The sequence below is a fragment of the Cajanus cajan genome, chromosome 8 (assembly GCF_000230855.2).
Source record: "Cajanus cajan strain Asha chromosome 8, NIPB_CcT2T_4, whole genome shotgun sequence".
In the NCBI taxonomy this organism is placed as follows: Eukaryota; Viridiplantae; Streptophyta; class Magnoliopsida; order Fabales; family Fabaceae; genus Cajanus; species Cajanus cajan.
The window spans coordinates 17,165,926-17,189,295 of NC_138524.1; the positions used below are offsets into that span (position 1 = coordinate 17,165,926).

Below are 23,370 nucleotides of genomic sequence, written 5' to 3' on the forward strand. Positions count from 1 at the left end.
TGTAACCAGAACGACCCGTTCTTCAATCAGAACGGCCCGTTCTGGGTTCCAACTTTGCTTATAAACTCATGTACCGGAACGGCCCGTTCTTAAATCGGAACGGCCCGTTCTGGTTTCTAATTTTTCTCATAAAAACATGTCTTGGAACAGCCCGTTTCGATGCAAGATTTATATGCTATTCTAGTAGTTTGGAACGGCCCATTCCAATTTGGGAACGGCCCGTTCTGGGCTACTAAAATATAATTTTTTTTTCCGTAAATAATTCTTATTAAAATATTCATATTCATTAAAAACATCTAAAATATTTTATAAAACCCATTTAATTTGTTAAAATAATCATAAGAGTTAATCTCCATATAAAAATAATAATAACAATTAATTATTATATTGGTAAAAAATTTCAGGATGTTTCAATAGGAGTATTATAACTCCTGATACACTGTTTTATATGAAGGTTTCCATTTCACAAGGAGTGATTTGGTTAAGTTGAAAGTTGTTTGGGTGCTTAGGTTATTTCATGTTGTATATGTTGTGTAAGTTGGCATGATAGATGAGTGGTAAACATGATGGGTGATTTGTATTATATGTTGAATATGTTATATGTTGTGAAGTTGTTTACGAGTGGTGTGTTGATCTATTATATGTTGAACAGATGATATTGTTGAAGCATGTTGAAATTAAGTTGTTAAAATTATTTTGTTATGTATTGACTGTTTATATTTTGTGAAATATGATGAGATGATCTAGTTGAGAGTTGTGAAGTACATGATGATAATGTTGTGAGTTGTGAGAAGTATGATGTGAAATGTGTAGAGGTGTTGAGACGATACAAAATTTATTAGTTGATTGTGTTGCTAAATTGTTAGATGAGAGTCGTATGGTGTACTATGTTGAAAAGATATTAATTTGTGATGGTTGAGTTATAAACTATGAATTGAACTATTGAGATGTTGAGTTGACTGTGTTGTTTAAAGTTGAAATGAGCTGATAGTTGAACTGATGAGATGATAATTGTGTTGTTTAAAGTTGAAATGAGTTGTTGTGTTGTTAAAATGTGTTTTTAAATAGTGTTGATGAGTTGTTGTGCTGATAAACTGTGTTGTTAAAGTTGTGAGTGGACTGTGTTGTTCAAGTTGAAAGTTGATTAAGATGATGAGTTTAAAATTGTGTTGATCGTGCTGTGATGATGAGTTGTTGATCACTAGGACTAGATGAGATGTTTTCGAAGTTGCTCATCCCATTGTGTGGATTGAGATAGTTATGGTGCTCTAAGAGCCCAATTTGTTGAAAAACCCTCCTTGGAAATTTGTCCCTTGGAGTGGGTGATGTGTTGTTCTCTTTTAAGACTTAATTGATCCCGTGTGTGGGCAAGGTCGAGGCACACATGTATAAAGCGACCACGGTATAGGGGTCAGGTTGAGCTATACCGATTACAAGTGACCAATTTGAGTAAAGTACAAAGTTGGGAAGTTAGTTCCTAATTGAGTATTGGAGGGTTGTAGTATTTGGAGGATAGTCAGTAGGCTAATCCCATAGATGACTTAGTTAAGCTAGCTAATGTCGTGGTAGGCCTAAACCCATCTATCCTATTGTTGAGATTTCTGTTGAAATTAACTTTTGTTCTTATCATAAATCGTTTTGACTCTGACAACGGACTCAAACACGACAAGTATACCGGTCGTTCAAGTAGTAAATTTAAATCGTATCCACAAGGACTAGTAGGTAAAATAAGCATTTAATGACTATTTGTGACTAAAGAATAATTCTAATTTTCATAGGTTGTCATGCAATTCAAATAAAGGTTATGACTATTGGAATTTCAAACCTATGATAAACTTTGTGTGTGTGGAAGGGATAAGAAATGGTATTGTGATTTTGTAAGATTGTGGGGTCAGATATTACCGAACTTCACACTGATGAATCTTTGTTCTCTTGTTACATTCATTGCCTAGTCAATCCATAATTTTACTCAAACCTAATCCCTTAGAGCAAGAGCCTAGGTGCAAATAATGAATATCAATTCCTTGAGTATCCAATACATACACCTGAATTACGGGTTAGGGTTTAAGACTACTAATGGGCCAAGCTCCATTCCTAGATACATTTCCCACTAGGTATTTGTTTCAGAGCTAGTTCAAAAGGCCATTTTCCAATACCTAATGGACTCTATATCAAGCAAAGGAGAATCAATCCAAAGCAAGCATTAAGAATAGAAACATACACAACAATGAATGAAACAACATATATATATCATTAATAACGTGAAGATTACATAAGAGTTTCGTTGGTTACATCTAACCCCACAAAATAATGGATAGAACCGCTCAAAACAATGAGGGTAAAACAAAAATAGAGATGGAAGAGAGATGGAAGAACCGAAGGAAAGACCCACACACGAACGGTCCCAAGCACCGGGAATCCCTTCCACAGCTCCTAGAAGTCGCCCAATGTGTGAATGAGGGAAAAATCCTCGAAGACTTGATCAAATACGACCTGGGTGAGTCAGGTTAGGGTTACCATGCCCGGCGCATTATGCTTTGCGCCTGACATAGGGCCTTCTAGAGAGTTTAGTTACTCTCTGTCTCAAGACACGCACAACGCAATTACTCTCAAGCCAGGCGTGATGTCTTCTAGAGATTTTAGGTTGCTCTCTGTCTCGATCATGCCCGGTGCATCTACTCTTGCGCCTGGCTCAATTCTGAATTGTAGAGAGTGTGGCTCTTTGTTTTGCTCCAGCTTGGCGCGGGTAGTCTTGCGCCCGGGGCAAGTCTCTTCTCCTACTACTTATCTCCTTTAATTTGCAATCCAATAGGTCTTCAACTTTCAACTCTTCACTCAATACCTGCACAAAAATGAGGAGTATCAGGGTATTGTTAGATGAGTTTTGGGTTAGCTATATCTGTACAAAAATTGAATCAAAAAGAGAACAATTATATTGCAAGAGTGCATGGGGTGAGTGGAATTGTTCAATAATTCCTATATAAAAATATTTATAAATGAGACTTAACACCTATCCTGACATAGTACTATACTTCCTTGCTTAAGTGGAAAAGTTTGAGAAACCGTTATCGTGTTGTGGATTTTTATCCAAATTTGATGTTTACCTAGCAAGCCCAAAAAGGTTCTGTATTGTCGGTTTGGTAGGACCTAGCCACTTAGACTGCTCACCCTGTGTTGTAAGAGATCTCCGAGTTGTAATGCGTGACGACGCATAAGTTGTTGATGAGTTGATTTTGTGTTGATGTAAGTTGTATATATGTTGTTGTGTTGTGAAGTTGTGGTTGAGTTGTGTGTTGTATGTTGAATTGTTGAGATGATAATAGTGTTGTTGTGTTGTAAGTAGCTTATATATATGTTGATTCTTTTCACTAGCTTACCCTTGCATGTTTTCATGTGGTGTGGATTACGATGATCATACTATGTATGGGAGCAAGACAATGATAAGCTGTTGTGAGCGGTTAGAGGCCACTTGGTGGTAGGAGCTGGAGTAGGTGATCTTTTTGTAGGCTACCTTGGAGTAACATTTTGTTGGCATTATATATATTTATTTGGCTTATTGAGCCTTTATGGTTGGATAGATATATATTTTTTCTTATTATACTATTTAGTATATATATATTCTAGTGGTCTGTAGTGTTATTCTGCAATGTGACGGCCATGACGGATCGTTACAAGATACGAGACTTCAAATTAGTGTTATATGCATAAGTAAAATAAAATCTAGAGATACATTGCATGACATGAATTACTACTATCTTGATATGTGTTTTGAATTACAAATTTCATATTGCTATATATGTTTACTTGTGTGTGCGTTATTCAACCTTAATTTGTTTCATATCAAGAACATGTAATGAAACATATCTTACTCCTTATTTTTATTTAATTGTTTATTAAGCTCTAAGAGACTATACTCTTTTAAGAACCTCCCCTTTTAAAATAAACTCTACTATATAATTAATTAAAATACCATTCATTATTCAAATAACCTAGAATTAATATTAAAATTATATTAGATCTATTTTTGTGAAATTTTACAAGCCACTCCAAAATGCTAATATAGAACATCTTTAATTTTAATTAGTCCTTTAATGTTTTTAATTATTTAAGCTTTTATATAAATTTTTAGAAATAAAACAAATTTGTTTCTTTTGTTGATTTTATTACCCTTAAATTTTCATTTTCTACTCAATTCTTTTATAAATTTAATCAATTAAGCTGTTTTAAATCTACTTTTACTCCAAACTCTTTAATGAAAACATCAAATTTATAAATAAAAAAACATTTTTCTCTTCAAACTTTATTATCATTCTTATTACACACTTAAAAATTTTATAAATTAAAGAATCGACTAATTTTTTAACTTTTGAGCGTTTCAAATTTGACATTAATTATTAATTATTTCTTAAATATTTAAAATGAAAGTACAATTTTAGAAGATTAGATAGAAAATATACGATAAAAATAAAATTGTTTCTAATTTTTAAAACAATTAATGGATCCTAATTAACTAAAAATACACTATATATTAAAATCGTATCTAATTTAAATTGAAGCCGGTAAAAACAATTTTATGTCGTCATCTAATAATAATTTATTAATTTCTATAATAATTATATTAAAAATCATATAAATTATATTTTTTGATTGATTTACTATATAAAAAATTTTACATTGTCATTACAAGACTAATCCCTTAAATATGAAGTATTCTTTTCAAAACCTTTAAACATAGAGTTAATTACTTATACACTGCCAGTGTAACTGTAAAATTTTTTTTACACTGACAATCAATTATATCTTTTAATTATGTCATGTCACTGTTAAAAGTAAATGTGTTTATAGTAACATGACACAATTAAAAGATATAATTGATTATCGATGTAAAAAAGACTTTACACTAATAATGTATAGATGATTAACCTCTTAAACATATACATACAATGATTTATAAATAAAATTAGTTACTTAAATTAGTCTTTAGAATAAAAACATGCTGTTTTTCATAAAATAAAATGAACCTAAGAGGAATAGGGGATAAATATTGGCACCACGTTAAATTCCTATCGATGTATCCTAGGACGGTGCAAAAAGGTTGAGTGTGATTTGGGTTCCGAAACATTGTATTGAACCACCACTATTAATGAATGCATGAACATGTGTCCATATTACATCATCACTCGTGTAGGGACATATACATGACTTCAAGACGAAATTTCTTTAAATAAAAGCAATTCCACTATTTATTTTGAAGTGAATACCATAGTTTTAAGATACTCCTTTCTCAATCGATAAACCTCGTATTAAAAGAAAAAAAATAAGTTATAAATAAATAAGTGTTAGATTAGTTTTTTAATATAGTATTAATTATTTTTTCTATTTATGTTTTTTATAATATTTTTAAAAAGTAATTATTGTGTTGTATTATTTTTAGATATTTAATCATTTTTATCTTATAATAAACGTTGTCTAAAATTATTTTACATAGATAAAAAATTAATAATAAATAAAAAGAATAATAATAGTTTTATAAAATTAATTTTAATATTAATTTTATTTATTAAAAATAAAATAATCACTTTCTAAAAAATATTATAAAAAATATAAATAAAAATAATTAATATTATATTAAAAAGTTAATATAATACTTATTTTATGAATTATTTTTTCTAAAATGCAACATTTATTATAGGACAATAGGAATACTTAATTTAAAGAATAATACTATATACAATAAAAATTATATAATTATTTGTGTAACATCACTTTTTGAGAGATACTTCCTCTAGACATATATATATATAAGAAAAGAAAACTAATTGTACAATCACTTTTGGAGAGAGATATTCCTTCTCTACCTATATATAAGAAAAAAAATTAATTTCACAATATTAAAAATTTAGTTAAATACATTTAATTTTGATAATTTTATATAAAATATATATTATATTTACTAAAAACATATATAATAATAACTTTTCACAATGAATTATTCATGTAATCAATAATTAAAATAATTCAATTTTCTCAAATTTTTTTCAACAACAAACACTTCAACTCTCTTGATTATAATTTTTTATTTTTATTTTTTTTCGAAATACATAACTGAAGAATCTCACTTGAACACAACTTTCACCGAAACATGTTGGGAAAGCGACAGAACCAGCTAGCCAGCCAGGAATGTTCGAAAGCCAAGTTCCCAACGTGTGCTTTGGTCGGTGTTTTCAACCGTTCAGTCAACCCCACTTAACGTCCATTACAAAACCGCTTCAATACCACGACCAACCGAATCTCCCCACGCCGTTACCGTTTCTCTCCCGTCAAATTCCACCACCCTTGACCCCGTCCATTTTCTTCCCCTATATATACTCCATTTGAACGCTCCTCCTTCTCAATTTGCGGTTTTTCAACCTACCCTTTTTCCACGTTACCTTCATTTTCCTTCAAAACCATAGTCCCACATAGAAAATCATAACATTTGCCAACTTTGCACACGAAATTCTCCAAGGTTTAGCTCGCCACGTGTCTTGATTCAAAGTCTTTTCTAATGGTAGGTGTTGAATTTGATTATTCATCTTGGAGGTAATGCTAAGTGCTAACTACACCAATGCTTTTCATTTTCCTCGTTAATTTGTGGTTTCTTCTGAAACCGTATTATTAATCAGTCTATGTATCTGTTTATCTGTATCCCTTTTGTGTCTTTGTTTGCGCTGAATAGATGTACGGAACTGATTCTTACTCCTTGGTGATTTGAGGGTGTTGCTTTTTGAAATAAGATATAGTATTTTGCATGTTGTAACGTCATACCTGCTGCTCAAAATTGCAAATTTTGGGTCTGAGTTAAAGTTTTGGACTTTGATTTGATTGAAGTTTTATACTTGAGTAAATGGTTTTGGTGGGGTGGATTATAGGACTTTTGAATTAGGACGGAGATTCTTTTTCTGGGTTCCGACTTCCGACCAAAATTTCTTCATTTTTTTGGCATGAAAGAGTTGCATATGCTGTTTGTTTCCATGAACTCAGCATCAGGGAGTGGGGCAACTGCACAATAACATCCACAGTAAATAATAAGGTTTAACTTTTGATTACACGGTTCATTGGCTGCCCTCGGTTTCAAAGCAAAGATTTGGGTCTGCAATGAGGAATTGCGAGTTACATGGTATTGTTATTGTTGTTGTTGCTGCTGCTGCTGTTACTATTGTTATTGTATGCTTTGTTTCTCTTGCTATTTGAAATTTGTTTTGTTTGTGATGTCTGTGTCTTTCTCCCTGTGTGTTTAGTAAATTAGTATATGAGCAGATTTCCTCTTGATGTGAAGAAAATTTATGAAGGAATGTTTTTCTTTGTGGTTGTTCATATTCAAATCACTTGAGAGGGGTTTTGGAATTGCATCCTTTAGAATAAATGCTGATGAAGTCCAATATTCTGTTGCTGTTTGTATCTTTTGAGTTACACCACTTGTATGCAGTTATGCACAATTTTTCCTATTTTATATAGATGATAATTTGTTGATGAGACTGAGAGCACTACCACACTACAACATTGGCGCTCGAAGAATCATTTTGATCACTTTCCCATCTAGTTTTGGCTCCAAATTCATGTTTGTTTTGTTTGATATCGGAAATACTTTTCCTCTTCAACCTGCTAAACCAGTTTCCAAATTTCTGTTATATTTTTTCCTGTGAGCCAAGAGAGTAGCGGTGAATTCAACCTACAAAATACCAAAATTATAGCCTTTTTTTTGTTAATCAGCTTATATTTTTTAGTGTATTGAACTTCATTTATTTCTTGTGTGTATGTGTGAGTTTGATGATTTATGTATGTTGTGTTTCTTTCAGCTTCTCCACTCGTTAGACTAGTAGATGATCGTTGATGTGAACAATCATTTATGTTATTGTGGTGTTATGTAAATATTGACAGACTGTTTCTCTGTTTTTCAAGGTTTATCTGCTATTATTGAAAGTGTTGGGATCCAAGTCCCAAGCAGAAGTTTTCCAAGGCAGCTGCTTTTAGCTGATGCCATCATCATAGTATGGACTTGAACCAGTTTTTAAGTTTCAGTGTGACTAATTCAGCAGGAATCCCTTGTACACCATCTTATCAGCCTATTTCGCCAATACCAAACCGGTTGCTTGGATCCTTGAAAGTTGACATAGGAAACTCACCTAATTCAGCCCTTTCTTCTCATTTTGATTCTGATACACTTTCTTCTGCATTAAGTGACAGCCAGGAACAGCACACCCCCGGGGAAATTCACTCAGGTATCAACTCTCATAACTCTTTGCTGGAAAGCAATCATTATTTGCACAGGCCGGTCTCTTCTGTAGACCATCTCCAAGACGATTTGCATCTATCTACTAGATGCTTTCTATCACAGGATGCAAGTTATGACCATGAAACAAGACATGCGTTGCTGGAATTAGAAACTGCTTTGATGGCACCTGATGGTGAAGATCAATTCACCACACCAAGCGCTTCTTTTGGTGTTACCAGCAGGCCGACAACCTCTGGCCAAAGAAATAGGTCCTGGAGCCATGAGGGCCAGTCAAGTGATGATGCACATATAGAGAAGCGTCACAAATCAATGGAGGAAGTATCTCTACAAGGACTCCCATCAATCAATTTGAAACAATTGCTGATTGTTTGTGCCAAAGCCTTGTCGGAAAACAACATGAAAGATTTTGATCATTTGATAGAAAAGGCTAGAAGTGTTGTGTCTATAAGTGGGGAACCAATCCAGCGCCTTGGTGCTTATTTGGTAGAAGGGCTAGTTGCAAGGAAGGAGGCATCAGGAAATAACATCTACCATGCCCTTAGGTGCAGAGAGCCTGAGGGAAAAGACTTACTCTCTTACATGCAGATACTGTATGAAATCTGTCCCTACTTAAAATTTGGTTACATGGCTGCCAATGGAGCTATTGCTGAAGCTTGTAGGAATGAGGACCGCATTCACATCATAGACTTTCAGATTGGTCAGGGAATTCAATGGATGACACTTCTTCAAGCTCTTGCAGCAAGACCTGGTGGACCTCCTCATATGCGGATCACAGGGATTGATGATCCTTTCTCTAAATATGTTCGTGGTGATGGATTGGAAGCTGTTGAGAAAAGCTTAGCTGCAATCTCTCAGAGATTTAACATCCCAGTTGAGTTCCATGGTGTGCCTGTATTAGCTCCAGATGTGACAAAGGACATGCTTGATGTTAGGCCTGGTGAGGCTTTGGCTGTGAACTTCCCTTTGCAACTCCATCACACGGCTGATGAGAGTGTTGATATGAGTAATCCAAGGGATGGACTTCTGAGATTGGTGAAATCACTGTCTCCCAAGGTAACTACATTGGTAGAGCAAGAGTCAAACACAAATACCACTCCTTTCTTCATCAGGTTTATAGAAACCTTGGATTACTACTTGGCAATATTTGAGTCCATTGATGTGTCTCTTCCTAGAAAGAGCAAGGAGAGGATTAATGTGGAGCAACATTGTCTGGCTCGGGATATTGTCAACATTATTGCTTGTGAAGGGAAGGAAAGGGTAGAGAGACATGAGCTGTTAGGAAAGTGGAAGTCTAGGTTGACAATGGCTGGTTTTTGTCAATATCCTTTGAGTTCTTATGTGAATTCTGTCATAAGAAGCCTGCTGAAGTGCTATTCAGAACATTATGATCTTGTAGAGAAGGATGGGGCCATGTTGTTGGGATGGAAGGAGAGAAAATTGATTTCAGCTTCAGCTTGGCATTGATTATGTGCAGACAGGAAATAATTTAGCGGTAGAAATATGTTGCTGACTGAGTTTTATGTTGATTTCCAGGGCCATGCGTCCTTATCATTGTTTTAGAGGCCACTGTTTTATAAATTTGTTTATGGAGTTTTATGTCATAGTGATGCAGATTACTGTATACCAATTCTTTTATAAATAAAAAATTTAGACATGTACAGTGTTTTGGTCTACAAATATTGTACTTGTACTTGAAACTTATACTTCGTCTCCAATATAAATTAAATGAATTCACAACAAGTTTATTGACAGCTTGCTACATTCTTATCTGAAATAATTTGTTGCATTACCTTTTTTTCTCGGTTGCATAATAGCTGATAATGTCTGGCAATTGGGTTAAATTTAAAAAGTATGGTCATTTTTCATGTTGGGGCATGGTTGGTTTTCCAAGTTGCTGTCTGGGCACTAGGATGGTTGTTGTATATACTGATTTTGCTTTTGAGATATGTCATTACCAATAGAATTAGTCATACGTAACTACAATTACACACTGATCATTTGATATATTTTACATTCAGAAATACAAAATAAGTACATGGAAGCAGCGGATCCTTGCCAAGATGTCACATGGTTATTACTCTGGAAGTAACCAATTTTGTGGTGGTGAAGAGGTTGGTTGACCATGGAAGTTCGGCCAATATCCTTGACATGGAAACAGAGGAGACTCTGTCGAATTTCCAGGTAAACAAAGGGAATCATAGATTAGAGAGGATATGCATAAGAGTGTTATGGATGTGGAGAAAGATATTAGATGACTATAGCAGTACATGTGAGTTCGTTCATAAGACTCAAATGAATAGAAAGATATTGAGTAGATGTTGTGAGGTGTCTCTCATTGTTTGGAACAACAAGGTTCATTTGATTGTAATTCATATGAGAGTGATAGATGCTCACTCACCTTATTTTATTTTTTTAACTCACTAGCTACCTCAAGGGATGATTCACTTTGATGATGGAGATGAATTGGAGACAATGGATAACATAGGTTTCTTCCTTCAACATATGCATCTCAAAGGTATAGTGAAATTCAGTTTGTGAGGTTGGCCAATGATGTCTTTGGTAATTACAGGATGGCGTGTGAAATTATTGTCTTTTAATTACAATAAAAAAGGTACTCTCTGACTCCATAAAAAAAATTTAAATAAGTTGGTAGTTATTATTTTTTACAATGTAATGATTATTTTATATATACATTCTTTTCTTATTTTATCTTTATATATTTTGATAAAAAAAAGTAGAATACAAATATAAGGATATAATTATCTTTGAAAAAAATGGAATTAAAAAGAAATTCTTCTTTATACATTGTTATGGATTTATATATTATTATAGATATTACAAACATACTTATTTAAAAATGAAAGTTGATCTAGAATACAATTATCGGAATAGATGTAAGTAAATCCATGTAAGACTAAAATATCATTTGTATTACGATATAGTGGTCTGAATCTAACTATAAGTCCCCATTTTACATTCACTATTTTATTTCACAAAATACATTATTTTTGTCTAACTTTATTTGAAACATATATTACAATTTATAATAGAATGTTAGCATTTATTTATTATTACGGTCAAATCTTAGCTTATATTTTTATTCTTTATTAGCGTTGTTTTAGTTAAAAATGTCTCAATTTCATCCTTATTTTTAAAAAAATTACAAATTTTGGTTCATGTCAATAGTTAATGCCTTTTCTTTCTCAATTTCTTTTTTCTCCCTTAAATTTCTAGGTAAATTTAGATTATAATTTTTTTGGTAATTTTTCTTTTCTATTGTATTTTTGTTATTTTTAAAGCATCTTCATTTTCAATGTTTCAATATTAATATGATTGTATGAATAGATTTTCTCCTTCATTTTATTTTTTGGTATTTTTTTCTTCTCCTTTCAATTTTGTTATTTTAAAAACATTTTCTTTTTTATTCTTTTAGAACTCAAAATTAGGTGGAGTGAGTAAGTCTTTTATTATCCAATTAGAAGATGAAATTGTTTCCCTTTGTATTTGATTACTCACGTGTTTTATACTGTGAACTTTAGTTTTATTTTCAATATTATTATGCTATTTTAAAAGTATACATTTTTAGAGTTTATGTTTGATATGTTATGTCGAGTTTGCTTTTACATATATATTCTAAGTTTTATTTTGTTATTTTAAAAATCATTTTTAATATGTTAAGATGAAATCTATAACAAGGTGCATGTCTACTAAATTCAATACTCAATACAAATGATATCTATAACTACATCTTTTGTCGAAATTCATTTATAATATCGTTTCACTACAAGAACACTAATTTTTCATATCTATTTTAAATTACAAATACACATTATGTTTCCAATAAAATTCAAGACTTTAATTATAACCTAACTTTTTCATTTTTTCAAACTTCGGATTCACTTCCTCTTCATCCTTTCAATTTCAACCAAGTCTTTTCTAAAAAATTTACCTTCATACTAATTTTGGTTGTAAGTGATTTTTTTGTCCCATAATTTATTTTTCTACTGAATTGTAAGTCAAATAGTAAAATGCTGAATTATTAGTTGATGTTCTGAACTGTTCATTTTCATAAACATTTGATTTCATAATCATGCATGGTGCATTGTTACTACAATTTTTTTTTACATAACCTATTGCTTTTATTTTTAGGAAAACATGTTGCTACAATTTGGATTTTCAAAAAGAAAACAATTTTGGGATACAAGTTCTTTTTATTAGTTGCATCTGTTTTGTTAAATATTTTTCGCTAAATAGTAATCTTTAAAAATAGGCAAAGGCTTAATTTAATAACATTTGTCGTATTCTCATCTTTCCCATTATTTTGTAGACAAACTTCTAAAAATTCATGCATAAGTGCATAAAATTTGGTGCTTGCACTTTTAAAATTTTGCATTCTTTAATTTAATACTCTAATGAAGTTCATATTATATGATATTTGATTAAATCAGTAAACACATTTGAATATATTCATATTAATTTATTTTAGTCGATAAAGATCTAAACTATTGTGTTAGGATATATAACTTACACTCATTGATAATTCATTGAATAATCATTTGCAAATGGATAACTCATGAAATTAAGTCATTTAGAACACAAAACTAATAAATTATCGTTTGAGTCATTTAGTAGTTACAAAAAATGAATCAAAATTGTAGTTAAAAAAATTATTAAATTTGATCTCCATTTTAATCGTTTTTATTTTACATGGGTTAATGTTTTTCTTTATATACAAAATTATGTACTATTTACTCCTTTACAAATAATTTTAAATTATTATTATTTTCTTTGAATTTAAATCTCTTTGTTCAATAATTTTATGAATAAATTTTTAAAAGAAAAAAATAATTAAAGATGCACCAATTGTGCATCACCCATTCATATGCACGAGTTACTTACTACTTAACAATGTAAAAAGTATTCTCTAACTCTGTAAAAAAGTATTTTTTTTTTAAATAAGTTAATAGTTACTATTTTTTAAAATGTAATTATTATTTTGTATATATATTTTCTTATTTTATCTTTAGATATTTTGGTTAAATATAATTGTCTTTGAAAAATGGAATACCAAAAGAATTTTTTTTTTATATATTGTTATATATATTACAAGCATACTTAACTATTTTATGATATTATTATATTATTAGATGATTTTGAATTATTATTATTATTATTATTATAATATTTGATGAGATTGTTTCTCTTATTTATGATGAGACTATAACTTTGAATTTGGTTTGATTGTTTTATCAAATTAAAAACTCTTTTAAAATTTTGAAACAAAAGAAATAATATAAGCTATAGAATAGAAATTTTAACAATAATCTTTTATAACAAATTAAAAATATTTTTTAATTATTGAAAATTAAAATTACTTTTAATTTTACATTTAAAGTTATGATAGGCATTATATAAAATTATTATTATTAAAAATTATTTATTAACAAATAAATATTAAAATATTTATGGAACATGAAAAAACAAATAAATAAAACCACACGCCCTTTTGATAGATTTATATATTTGTCTCTGTCATTAATTATTTGTCTTAGTTTAACATGATGTATTTGTGCTTAATTATACAAGTGTCATGTTAGATAGTCATTTTATTAAGTCCTTAGAGTATATCGTTCTAGGGATGGTAAAATGGGTCGTGGCCCGCGGGTCGGCCCGCGGGCCCGCCAAAAATTGACGGGCCAGGCCCATCATTTCAGCCCGTTAACCCGCCAAGCCCGCCCCTCCAAACTCGCCAACCCGGCGAGCCAAATAGCGGGCTGGCCCATCCCAACCCGTCAAGCTCGCATAGGTAATTTATTGATTTAGTGATTGGGCTAGTATAAATAATAGGCTTAATATAAAAAAAAAAATCAGGCCCAATAGAGCCCATTTGCAGCCACCAAAGAGCCAAAACCTAAACCAATTTCAGCCAACAGCCAAAACGTAAATGAATTCCATTCCAGCCGCAGCCACCGAAGAGCATACCAGTCCTCTTGGTACTTATGCTTATGGTAACAAGCAATGGTTCCTTTTTTTATAATTTTTTTTTCCATTTTTTTATTTAAACAAAATATATATTTTTTTCCATTTTTTTTTAAATATTTTTTGCGTATACGGGCTGGCCCGCCGGCTCGCCAACCCATCCTTAGGCGGGGCGGGCCAACATTTTCAGCCCGTTTTTCATTGGCGGGCCAGCTTGGCCCGGCCCGTTTTTGGCGGGTCATTAGCGAGGCGGGTCAAAACGGGGCGGGCTGGCCCGTTTTGCCACCCCTATATCGTTCTGGTACAACATGTCACTTCAAGCATGTAAATCGGGTTCGATCGGGAGAATTAACCTCTGGAACACTTATCATAGAAATTTTTTTCACTTTAATTCCTTAACTATTATTATAGTTTTATAATGTAGTACTAATATATTACTTCTTTTTTATTTAGAAGAAGAATCTACTTATTTCAACAGTAGGTGTAGTTATATTTACTTTACTTAATAATTTATACTCCAAATTAAATTTTAATAATTTAACCATTTAATTACAAATTTTTAATGCATAAATTAAGTTTAAAAAATTTTAAATTTATAAAACATATGATGTTTTGTTTTATAAATTTAAATTGACAGATAATTATAATAATATTTTATATGTTAATTTAAATAAATATATGTAAAGAACTATTATATGATTTTTAAAATTTTTTAAAATTTGTAGATTTGATTTGTTTATTAAGAATTTATAATTCAACGGTTAAATTAATAAAAAATTTAATGTAGAACATGAATTATTAAGTTAAGTAAGTCTAACTAGACTTACTCTTGTAGTAAGTAGGGACGAAAATCACCTATCCCCTATTCATGTCCCATTTCCTGTCCCATCAATCAACAAAAATCATGTCAATTATAAAACCACATCATTCTAATTTAAGTTAGAATAAAAAACTAACGGAGTTATTAACTTCGTCTGTTTTATTTTGATTCATATCGTTAGTCGCAGAAAGAAAAAACGATCCAAAAAGAAAAGGGTAGTAATTGCAGGCAAAATTGAACGATTATCGAGGTGGGTAGTAATTGCAGGCAGGAACAACAACATCTCTTCCTTCACTCTTACCACTAAACCTCTCGTTGTTTTTCTTGTTGAGATGTTTCATATTATCACTTTCCTTTTCTTGGTGCTTTAATTCATATTATTACTTTGATTATTTTTTTAATTTGTGATTTTCTTGAATTATGATTTCTTTTTTAGGTTTGAATATTATTTTTGTTTGTATACAAATGAGGGGCGCACATGGGTTCCACAATGTAATGGGTGATAAGAATTACAAAGCCTAAAAGTGTGGGATTTTCAATTTTCAGGTGTTAATGTTTGAATCTGTTTGCAGAAGAATGTAACAGAACATGAGAATCAGTTACATTTTTAACTTTGTTAGTTTTTTATTCTAACTTAAATTAGAATAATGTGACTATATAATTGACATGGCTTTTGTTGATTGGTGGGACAGGAAATGGGACACGAATAGGGGACAAGTGATTTTTGTCTAGTAAGTAGATCTCCTCTTTTATTTAAACTTAATATTATGTAGAAAATATTTTTTGTATTGCATCATTTCTAGCAAAAAAAAAATAATCATAAGGTTAATTTAGTTAAATTATTATTCTTTTTCATATATTTATTAGCTTTTCTTTATCTATATAAAATAATCTAAGATGACACTTGACGGAGATGTATATCCTAAAGATATTCATTAACATTTTTCTTAAGTGAGTATTCACACTCGATTATTCCAACATAATATTTAAATCAAAAGAAATCGGGTTAGTGAAATTCATGAGCATAAATGTTTCAAAAGAATAAAAATATTAATTAAATGAATATTCATCAAGATGATGTTAGGGTTATTTTTTTGTCATTGTTTGAGAGGGATATATTTATCAAGAAAAGGGTTATTATATTGTTGTATACATGTGAACTATTTCAAAAGAATGAAGTTTCACATTGTCTAGAACTAGTAAAGCATAAGTGCTTATATACTAAAATGTGTCCTACACTTTCAAGAGGTAGGTAATAGGTGGTGGGCTTGTATGCATGAAAATGGACCTTATAGGTCTGTTGTAGTGTAAATCCTTTAGTTTGCCCCCTTGCACCTACTTTTATTGGATTTGAAAATATTAAATTACTTTTATTTATTTTTATTTAAAATAAGGCTTATTTGATTTAGGACCAATTTTTCGGTTATGTCTTTGGTTATTGACTTGCTTATTAAACCTAATCTATTTTTTTTTAATTATCTATTACTTATTTTGTTGTTGTCCAAGTTTTCACAAAATAAAATATTTTATTTTAAATAGTCATGTTTTGATAAGAATTTTTAGATTTTTCTCATTATTTTTCACATGATTTTTGAGCAGCTCTCGAGCTCTCTTACCTATAAATAGAGGCCTTTGCCTCATTGGTTTCACACACCTTTCATTCTTGTGTTTTCTTTTCTCTCTTTGGGTTCTTTGTCAAGATTAGTTCCTAACTAGTTCTACTCGTCATTTCTTAACTGAGACGTCCCTATTGTATCATAGGAGCTTTCATATATATCGCAAATAAGTTCTTAAGGTCAATGGCATCACATGTCTCAGACAATTTTCTAACATTTTTTTACAATGTTTCAAGTAGTCCTATTAGTGATGTCCATCATATTTCCCAACAATCTTAAGGACATATTATGGCTAACACTAGTACTACAACTACTCCCGCTATTGTTTGGGTCTAACAATGGCCACCATCACATATGCCACAACCTTTCCAAATGTCTTCAATGTTGAGATCTTCGTTGACCAAAACTTTTGTCGAGAGCATATTTGTTCCATACTAGAAATGCACGAAGTTGCTTATTCTCTTACTACTCCAAAGCTAGACTCCATTGTCTCTTCTGACTCTACTTCTAAAATGGAAGATTGGTCCCAAGCCAATAAGTTTTGTCATTATATTATTGGAAATGCACTATCTAACAATTCGTTCAATGTGTACTACTCATATAAGGAATCTAAAGACATATGAGACTATATGACAATGAAGTACACCATTGAGAGATGCTATTAGTCGATGCTTCATTATTGGCAACTATTATTATTGGGAGATGTCTAAAGAGAAGGACATCAAAGGTGCAAAAAATGAATGCCACAAGCTGATCATTGAAAAATTGATAGAAACTTGGACCAGTTACAAACAATAACTAAAGGATAGACATAAACAAATGTCACTCATAAATCTAATCACCCATATCATAAAAGGATGCCAACCATAAGGAGTGTGCTACAATAAGGTAAGAAAAGGTATAATCAAAGACCTAATCAAAAGATTAAAAAATTCAAACCTAAGAATACAGTTTTAAAGTTTATGTTTGATATGTTATGTCAAGTTTGCTTTTACATATATGTTTTGAGTTTTATTTTGTTCTTTTAAAATTTATTTTTAATATGTTAAGATGAAATCTATAACAAGGTGTATGTCTACTAAATTCAATATTCAATGCAAATGATATTTATAACAACATCTTTTGTCAAATTTCATTCATAATACTGTTTCACTAGTAGAGCACTAATTTGAAGGTTAATATCTATTTTAAATTTCAAATACACATTTATGCTTTCAATAAAATTTATGAATTTAACTATAGCTTAACTTTTTTTTTTTTTTTCAAACTTTGGGTTTAAATGATCTTCATACTTTCAAATTCAACCAAGTCTTTTCTAAATTTTCTCCTTCATACTAATTTTGGTTGTAAGTGATTTTGTCCACTTTGGGTTTACTCTTTCATAGTTTTTTTTTTGTTATCACCCAAAAAAACCCTAACCAATGGGGTGTATGTATGTTTTATAAACCTTTATTTCTCCTCTTGTTCTATCGATGTGGGACTTTATTTGTATCTTAACAATCTTTTCCTCAAACAAAAACTTAACTTCCCATCAGTAGAATTTTTCATTATATTGATTTTTTGTTATTGTTGTTTGTTTGTATGGGTTAATTGTTGTTACTGAATCCAACTAGCGACTCTAATATAAAGTTAAAAGATTATGTTTTTTTATCATTATTTGAGAGGGATATATTTATCAAGAAGGGGTTTATTATATATTGTTTTTATCTATTATTTGCACAATGGTAAGATATTGTCCACTTTGAATTTATAACCTTATGATTTTACATTTGGAGAATGTATGTGATTTATAAATCTTTATTTATTCTCTTGTTCTATCGATGTAAGACTTTATTTGTATCTCAACATTGGAAAAAACAATATGTACCTGTAAATATTCACAAATAAAACCCATTATGAATTCTAAATGGATAACTTAATGAGTACCTACTTAATAATAGGGCAGGGATGAATGATAAGATATATGTATCTATGGGTACTCACATTTAAAAATATCAAAAATACTTTTAATTATATATAAAATAATATGATTTAATTGATTGTTACTGTAACATCTCAAATTTTCTACTAATATAATAATTTAATTATTATTTATTTTTATATTTATTAGAGTTATTTTCTTATAATTATTGTAATTAATAAAAGGTTTTTATAAAATATTTTAGAAGCTTTTAATAATTATGATTATTTTAATTAAATAATAAATATTTGTGAAATTTGTTTTGTATATATTTATTAGAGAGATATGTATTTTTATGATATTTTCTTGTAATAGGTATTTGGAGAAAAATATGTATTTTTATTATAATCGTTTATTGTATATATATTTTTATTTTAATTATAATAGTGTTGGAAGAAATATATTTATTTTATATATTATATATTTGTTAATTATTAATTATTGTATTTTGTTATAATTATTTGGGTTGGGAGAAATATGTTTATTTGATATATTATTTATGTATAAGTTTAAATATTTGAGGGAAAGAAAAAGAGAACTATGGTTAAAGTATTTTTACTAAAGGGTTAAGTACAGGTTAAGTTTTTAGAAAGGGAGTTATGTAGTTCTTTTATTTTTACGCTTATCATTTTTCATATTACGCATATGCTTTGAAGAACTGAAAAAAGAACCAGAGCTCGTAGGAGAACACTTAGAAGATCCACGTCCTTCATCAATCATTCATTGAGGTAAGGGGGAGTGAATGGTCTCGCTCTAGGTGTAAGATATATGTTGGGGAGTGAGATTAACCCCCAATCCCTTCTCTATTGCTTGTAAGATGTATGTTGCATTATGTGCTTTTTTGTCTTCTATATAATTTTTTGTTATTCTATTTTGATGTTATGTAGTTGTACGTATATGTCTTTAATTTTGTGATTGAACTTGTACTTGTCATGTTTTGATTGCTTGTGGGTTCCTGTAAAAATCCTAAATGGTTATTGTGAGAGTAGTTAATAAGGGTATGTAATTAGAGTATAAAATTGACATTGGATTTGAGTAATTGATAATATAATAAAGTAGCATTAAGCTTTAATAATGATTTTACTGATTGGTTTGGAGTTTTGGGGTTTTGAGTTCGTATTATGCGACTTTCGCATAGTCCGTAGGTCTTCTAAGAACTGATATTGTGATAGGCATCAAATGGGCCATGTCGAGCACCATTTGATGTTGTCCCTTTGAGTTTTGGCACTAGATGTGACCTCAGTCACACCAGGTGCAAGTCTGATAGAGAGGTTGTGGTCCTCTCTACGCTGGGCGCAATAATCACCATACTAGGCACTGTACTATTAGAATAAGGTTTTATGATATTCATAAGAATCGTAACCCTAGATGTTAGCATTTAAATGTCGTTGGAATCCCTTAAAAATGAGGTCTAGAACTCAAGTTATGATCAAGTTAGTAAGTAAAGGTCAAGTTGTTAAATTTAGGCTAAAACATTGCGCTTTTGTATTTTTTTTAAAATAGTATATGGCATAATTAGCTCAAGTCAACATAGAAGTTGGAGATAATTATCTTAACTTTATAATAAAATTAAGATTAACTTAATATCATATATATAGCTCTAGATAAGGCATATGGATCACACAATGTCTTAGAAGATTAAGTAGTAGAAATGTAGTTTGTGAATGAGAATGATGAATAATTATGCCTTTAATTGTTTGATCTTCTGAATTGTTTGAGTTACTTATATCAATGTTTAGGAAGGATAAATTATAATAGAAAACAATTGTTAGTAAGTTATGATATAAGTTGATTGTTAATGACTTGAAGTGTTTTGATGATAAAGATGTTTAAGAACTTAATATGTGATGTTGATAATTAAGGTTGTTAGACTAGTTAAGCTATTGGTTTGAAAACTTAGTGACTATGGTCAAGGTGTTAACATTTGATTAGACGATCTCATAATAATTCTATTTTGAGGTGTATCGAATGATGTTATGTAATTGTTGTGTTTGAACTATAAACATGTGTAATCACTGTACTACCTAATGTTAATAATTGGTTGTGGTGTGTGAGTATGCTATTGATACATATATTGTGAGCTATGTATGAATTGATTTGTGTTTTGACATTGATATAATTGATGTATATAGATCATGTGAGGGTCAAATGATGATAAGTCTAAGTGAGGCTTAGTTAGGATTTGATATGATAAGACGTGTGATATGTGAATTAATGAAATCATGTGAAATGTTATGCATAGATTTTGTTTAACATGCATCATATGCATAAAAGTATTTTTAAGGGTACGATATGAAATACACCGTCAGAAAAGGTCCCTTGTGTAAAAGCTTGTGAATCAACCCTTAGGGATAGCTTGGTTTAGAAGTCTCAATCTCACTCATTGTGTGCATGAGATATATCTTGTGTGACTTAGCTATCCTAACCAAATCTTGGTAGTATGCCCTCCTAGTGAGAGTGCATAGAAGGTGTGACCCGACATGTACTCTAAGGTTACTCTGCATGTACTATTATCGACAATGCACAAGTGTAATGTGTGATGTTTTTACTGATGCCACATGCATAATAATATATAGTCCGTGTCCATTGCATATGCATATCAATATTATGTTTTATTTAATTATTATGTCATAAAAGAGTAGAATGAGTTATTGTTACCAATTTGTTCATGTTGTGTAAATATGTATATCTGGTTTGTGCTTAGTTGTTCGATTGCATCTTACGCCGTGAGCCAGAGTGAGATGTTTTCTCACTCTCCTTACTTGTGTTTATCACTATTGTATGTTGTTGCAGGTGATTTACATGATGAGGTTGAACATGTTGACGATGAAACCTAGTCTTTAAAGTTGGATTTATACTCTGATAAGATGTAATATTGAGATTTAATTTTGTTAAAATGTGATGATGAAACCTAGTCTTTTGTTTGTTAAAATGTGATACTCTCTATATTAAATATTTAGAATTAATTTTTATAAAAATTTTCCTATAATTTTATTTATTCACATATTATAGTATATGAAATAGAGAATGTCACATTTACTATGAATATGAATATCATAATTAATTATATTTAGTACAAATACATTTTACAAAATTTATTTTTAATATAAATATATGTTTTAATATTATTTATTTTTAATTTTATTTTGTTTCTTATCTTTTTATTTAAAACCTTTTATTTAAAAAAACATAAATACCATAAATACTCACAAATATATAAAAAAAAAATCATAAATACCCAATAAATAAAAACATACATTAAATAAGACAAATGCCAGATAGCTACTATCCACACACATTTGCCAAACTTCTTTAGGACCAAGGGGGGACCATGCCCACGTATATACAAACACTTTCTCTCCATTTTTTTTTTAAAATGTAAATGGTGTTTTTAGGCTGAAAATATTTATGCGTATAATCTCTCTGTTCTTACTACTGCTTTTATCAATGGTGTTTAGATTGAAATTATTTAATTTTATAAGCATATTTCAATTCTTTGAAAATATAACTTAAGCCTAGACAAAAACTGCCACCATTCGACACGAAAGATTACTTTATTTATAGCGCAATAAAAAAAGTTGCAATTATTTATTGAATTAATCACCTATATTATGAGTGTAAATTTCTTTTATACCGGTAATTAATTATATCTTTTAATTGTGTCATGTTACTATAAACATATTTACTTTTAACAGTGACATGATATAATTAAAAAATATAATTAATTACCAGTATAAAAAAACTTTACACTGACAATGTATAGGTGACTAACTCTTATTTCTTACAAACGAAAAACACAAACAAAGAGGAAAGCCTACACCCTCGGGAACAAAGACATGGATTCATCTGCCCTTATAAGAGGGTCTAAACCAATAGGCATAATCTCTATAACAATTAGCATTCATTTTGGACATAAAATTCGTACATTGATTTCCTTTCTTGCATGCTTATGACAAAACACAGGTTCATCTCACACCAGATTTAATAGCATTTAAAGAAAGTTGCAATTAACAAACTTTTTTTTATTTATTATTATTATTATTATAGTTGCTTCTAATAAGATTTCTATAATAATTTTAAATACTATTTATATTATTTATTTCTCAATTATTTTAGGTATAAAATTTTAATATTTTTGAGTACTCTAATTTGTATTAATAACTATGTATCTTGCATATTTTTCACACAAATGTTTTATAGAAAAATTTATATTTTTTTATTCGGTTTAATAACTATGTATCTTGCATAATTTATAAAATTCATCATAACAAAAAATCTTAATTACCCCTTTTTTCCTTATGAATTAAAATAAATTTCTAGAACAGGAAGGATCATTGTTCCACATGAGTGTTTCTAGTTATTTTAGCAATTTTTCTTCAATGAAAATGTTTATAGGAATTTTTATTAACATCTTATTTATTTATTTATTTTGACAACGTCTTATCTATTTTAACATATCATTTTTGTTATTTCCAAAATTAAATTTCAATAACTTTTTAAAACATAATTGATAGTTAAAAATAATATTATATCACAGTATAATTTTTATAGTATAATTTAAATTATTAAAATATTCATTTATTATAAATTTGAATTACAATATAATTTATATATTAAAAATATTTATTATTATAATTTATTTACATGAAATAAAAATATATCTTATGTATTGTCTAAATTAAAATACTAGTTATTAATAAAATAGAATTTTTTTTAATAT

General features: G+C 29.8%; 1 protein-coding gene and 1 long non-coding RNA gene across 6 annotated transcripts; both read left to right on the plus strand.

Moving 5' to 3' along the window:
* The first annotated feature begins 6,376 nt into the window (after positions 1 to 6,376).
* Positions 6,377 to 9,976, plus strand: LOC109791720 (scarecrow-like protein 21). Of its 4 annotated transcripts, none has more exons than XM_029269955.2 (2): positions 6,377 to 7,159; positions 7,942 to 9,976. In XM_029269955.2, the coding sequence occupies exon 2, from the start codon at positions 8,033 to 8,035 to the stop codon at positions 9,737 to 9,739; it is 1,707 nt and encodes a 568-aa protein (XP_029125788.2). In that variant the 5' UTR covers positions 6,377 to 7,159; positions 7,942 to 8,032; the 3' UTR covers positions 9,740 to 9,976. The 4 variants fall into 4 exon arrangements, with proteins under 4 accessions (XP_029125788.2, XP_029125789.2, XP_082917959.1 ...); XM_029269956.2 differs by having other exon boundaries at positions 6,377 to 6,582; XM_083061833.1 differs by having other exon boundaries at positions 6,377 to 6,550; positions 6,912 to 9,976.
* A 198-nt stretch (positions 9,977 to 10,174) lies between these two features.
* Positions 10,175 to 22,826, plus strand: LOC145950612 (uncharacterized). Of its 2 annotated transcripts, XR_014428406.1 has the most exons (5): positions 10,175 to 10,456; positions 10,700 to 10,790; positions 15,767 to 15,805; positions 19,307 to 19,378; positions 21,444 to 22,826. It is a non-coding gene; the product is annotated as an uncharacterized LOC145950612 (long non-coding RNA). The 2 variants fall into 2 exon arrangements; XR_014428405.1 differs by having other exon boundaries at positions 15,767 to 22,826.
* The last annotated feature ends 544 nt before the right edge of the window (positions 22,827 to 23,370 follow it).

Coding starts and splice junctions, on each gene's coding strand:
- LOC109791720 (XM_029269955.2), top strand. CDS start 8,033: ATGGACTTGAACCAGTTTTTAAGTTTCAGTGTGACTAATTCAGCAGGA.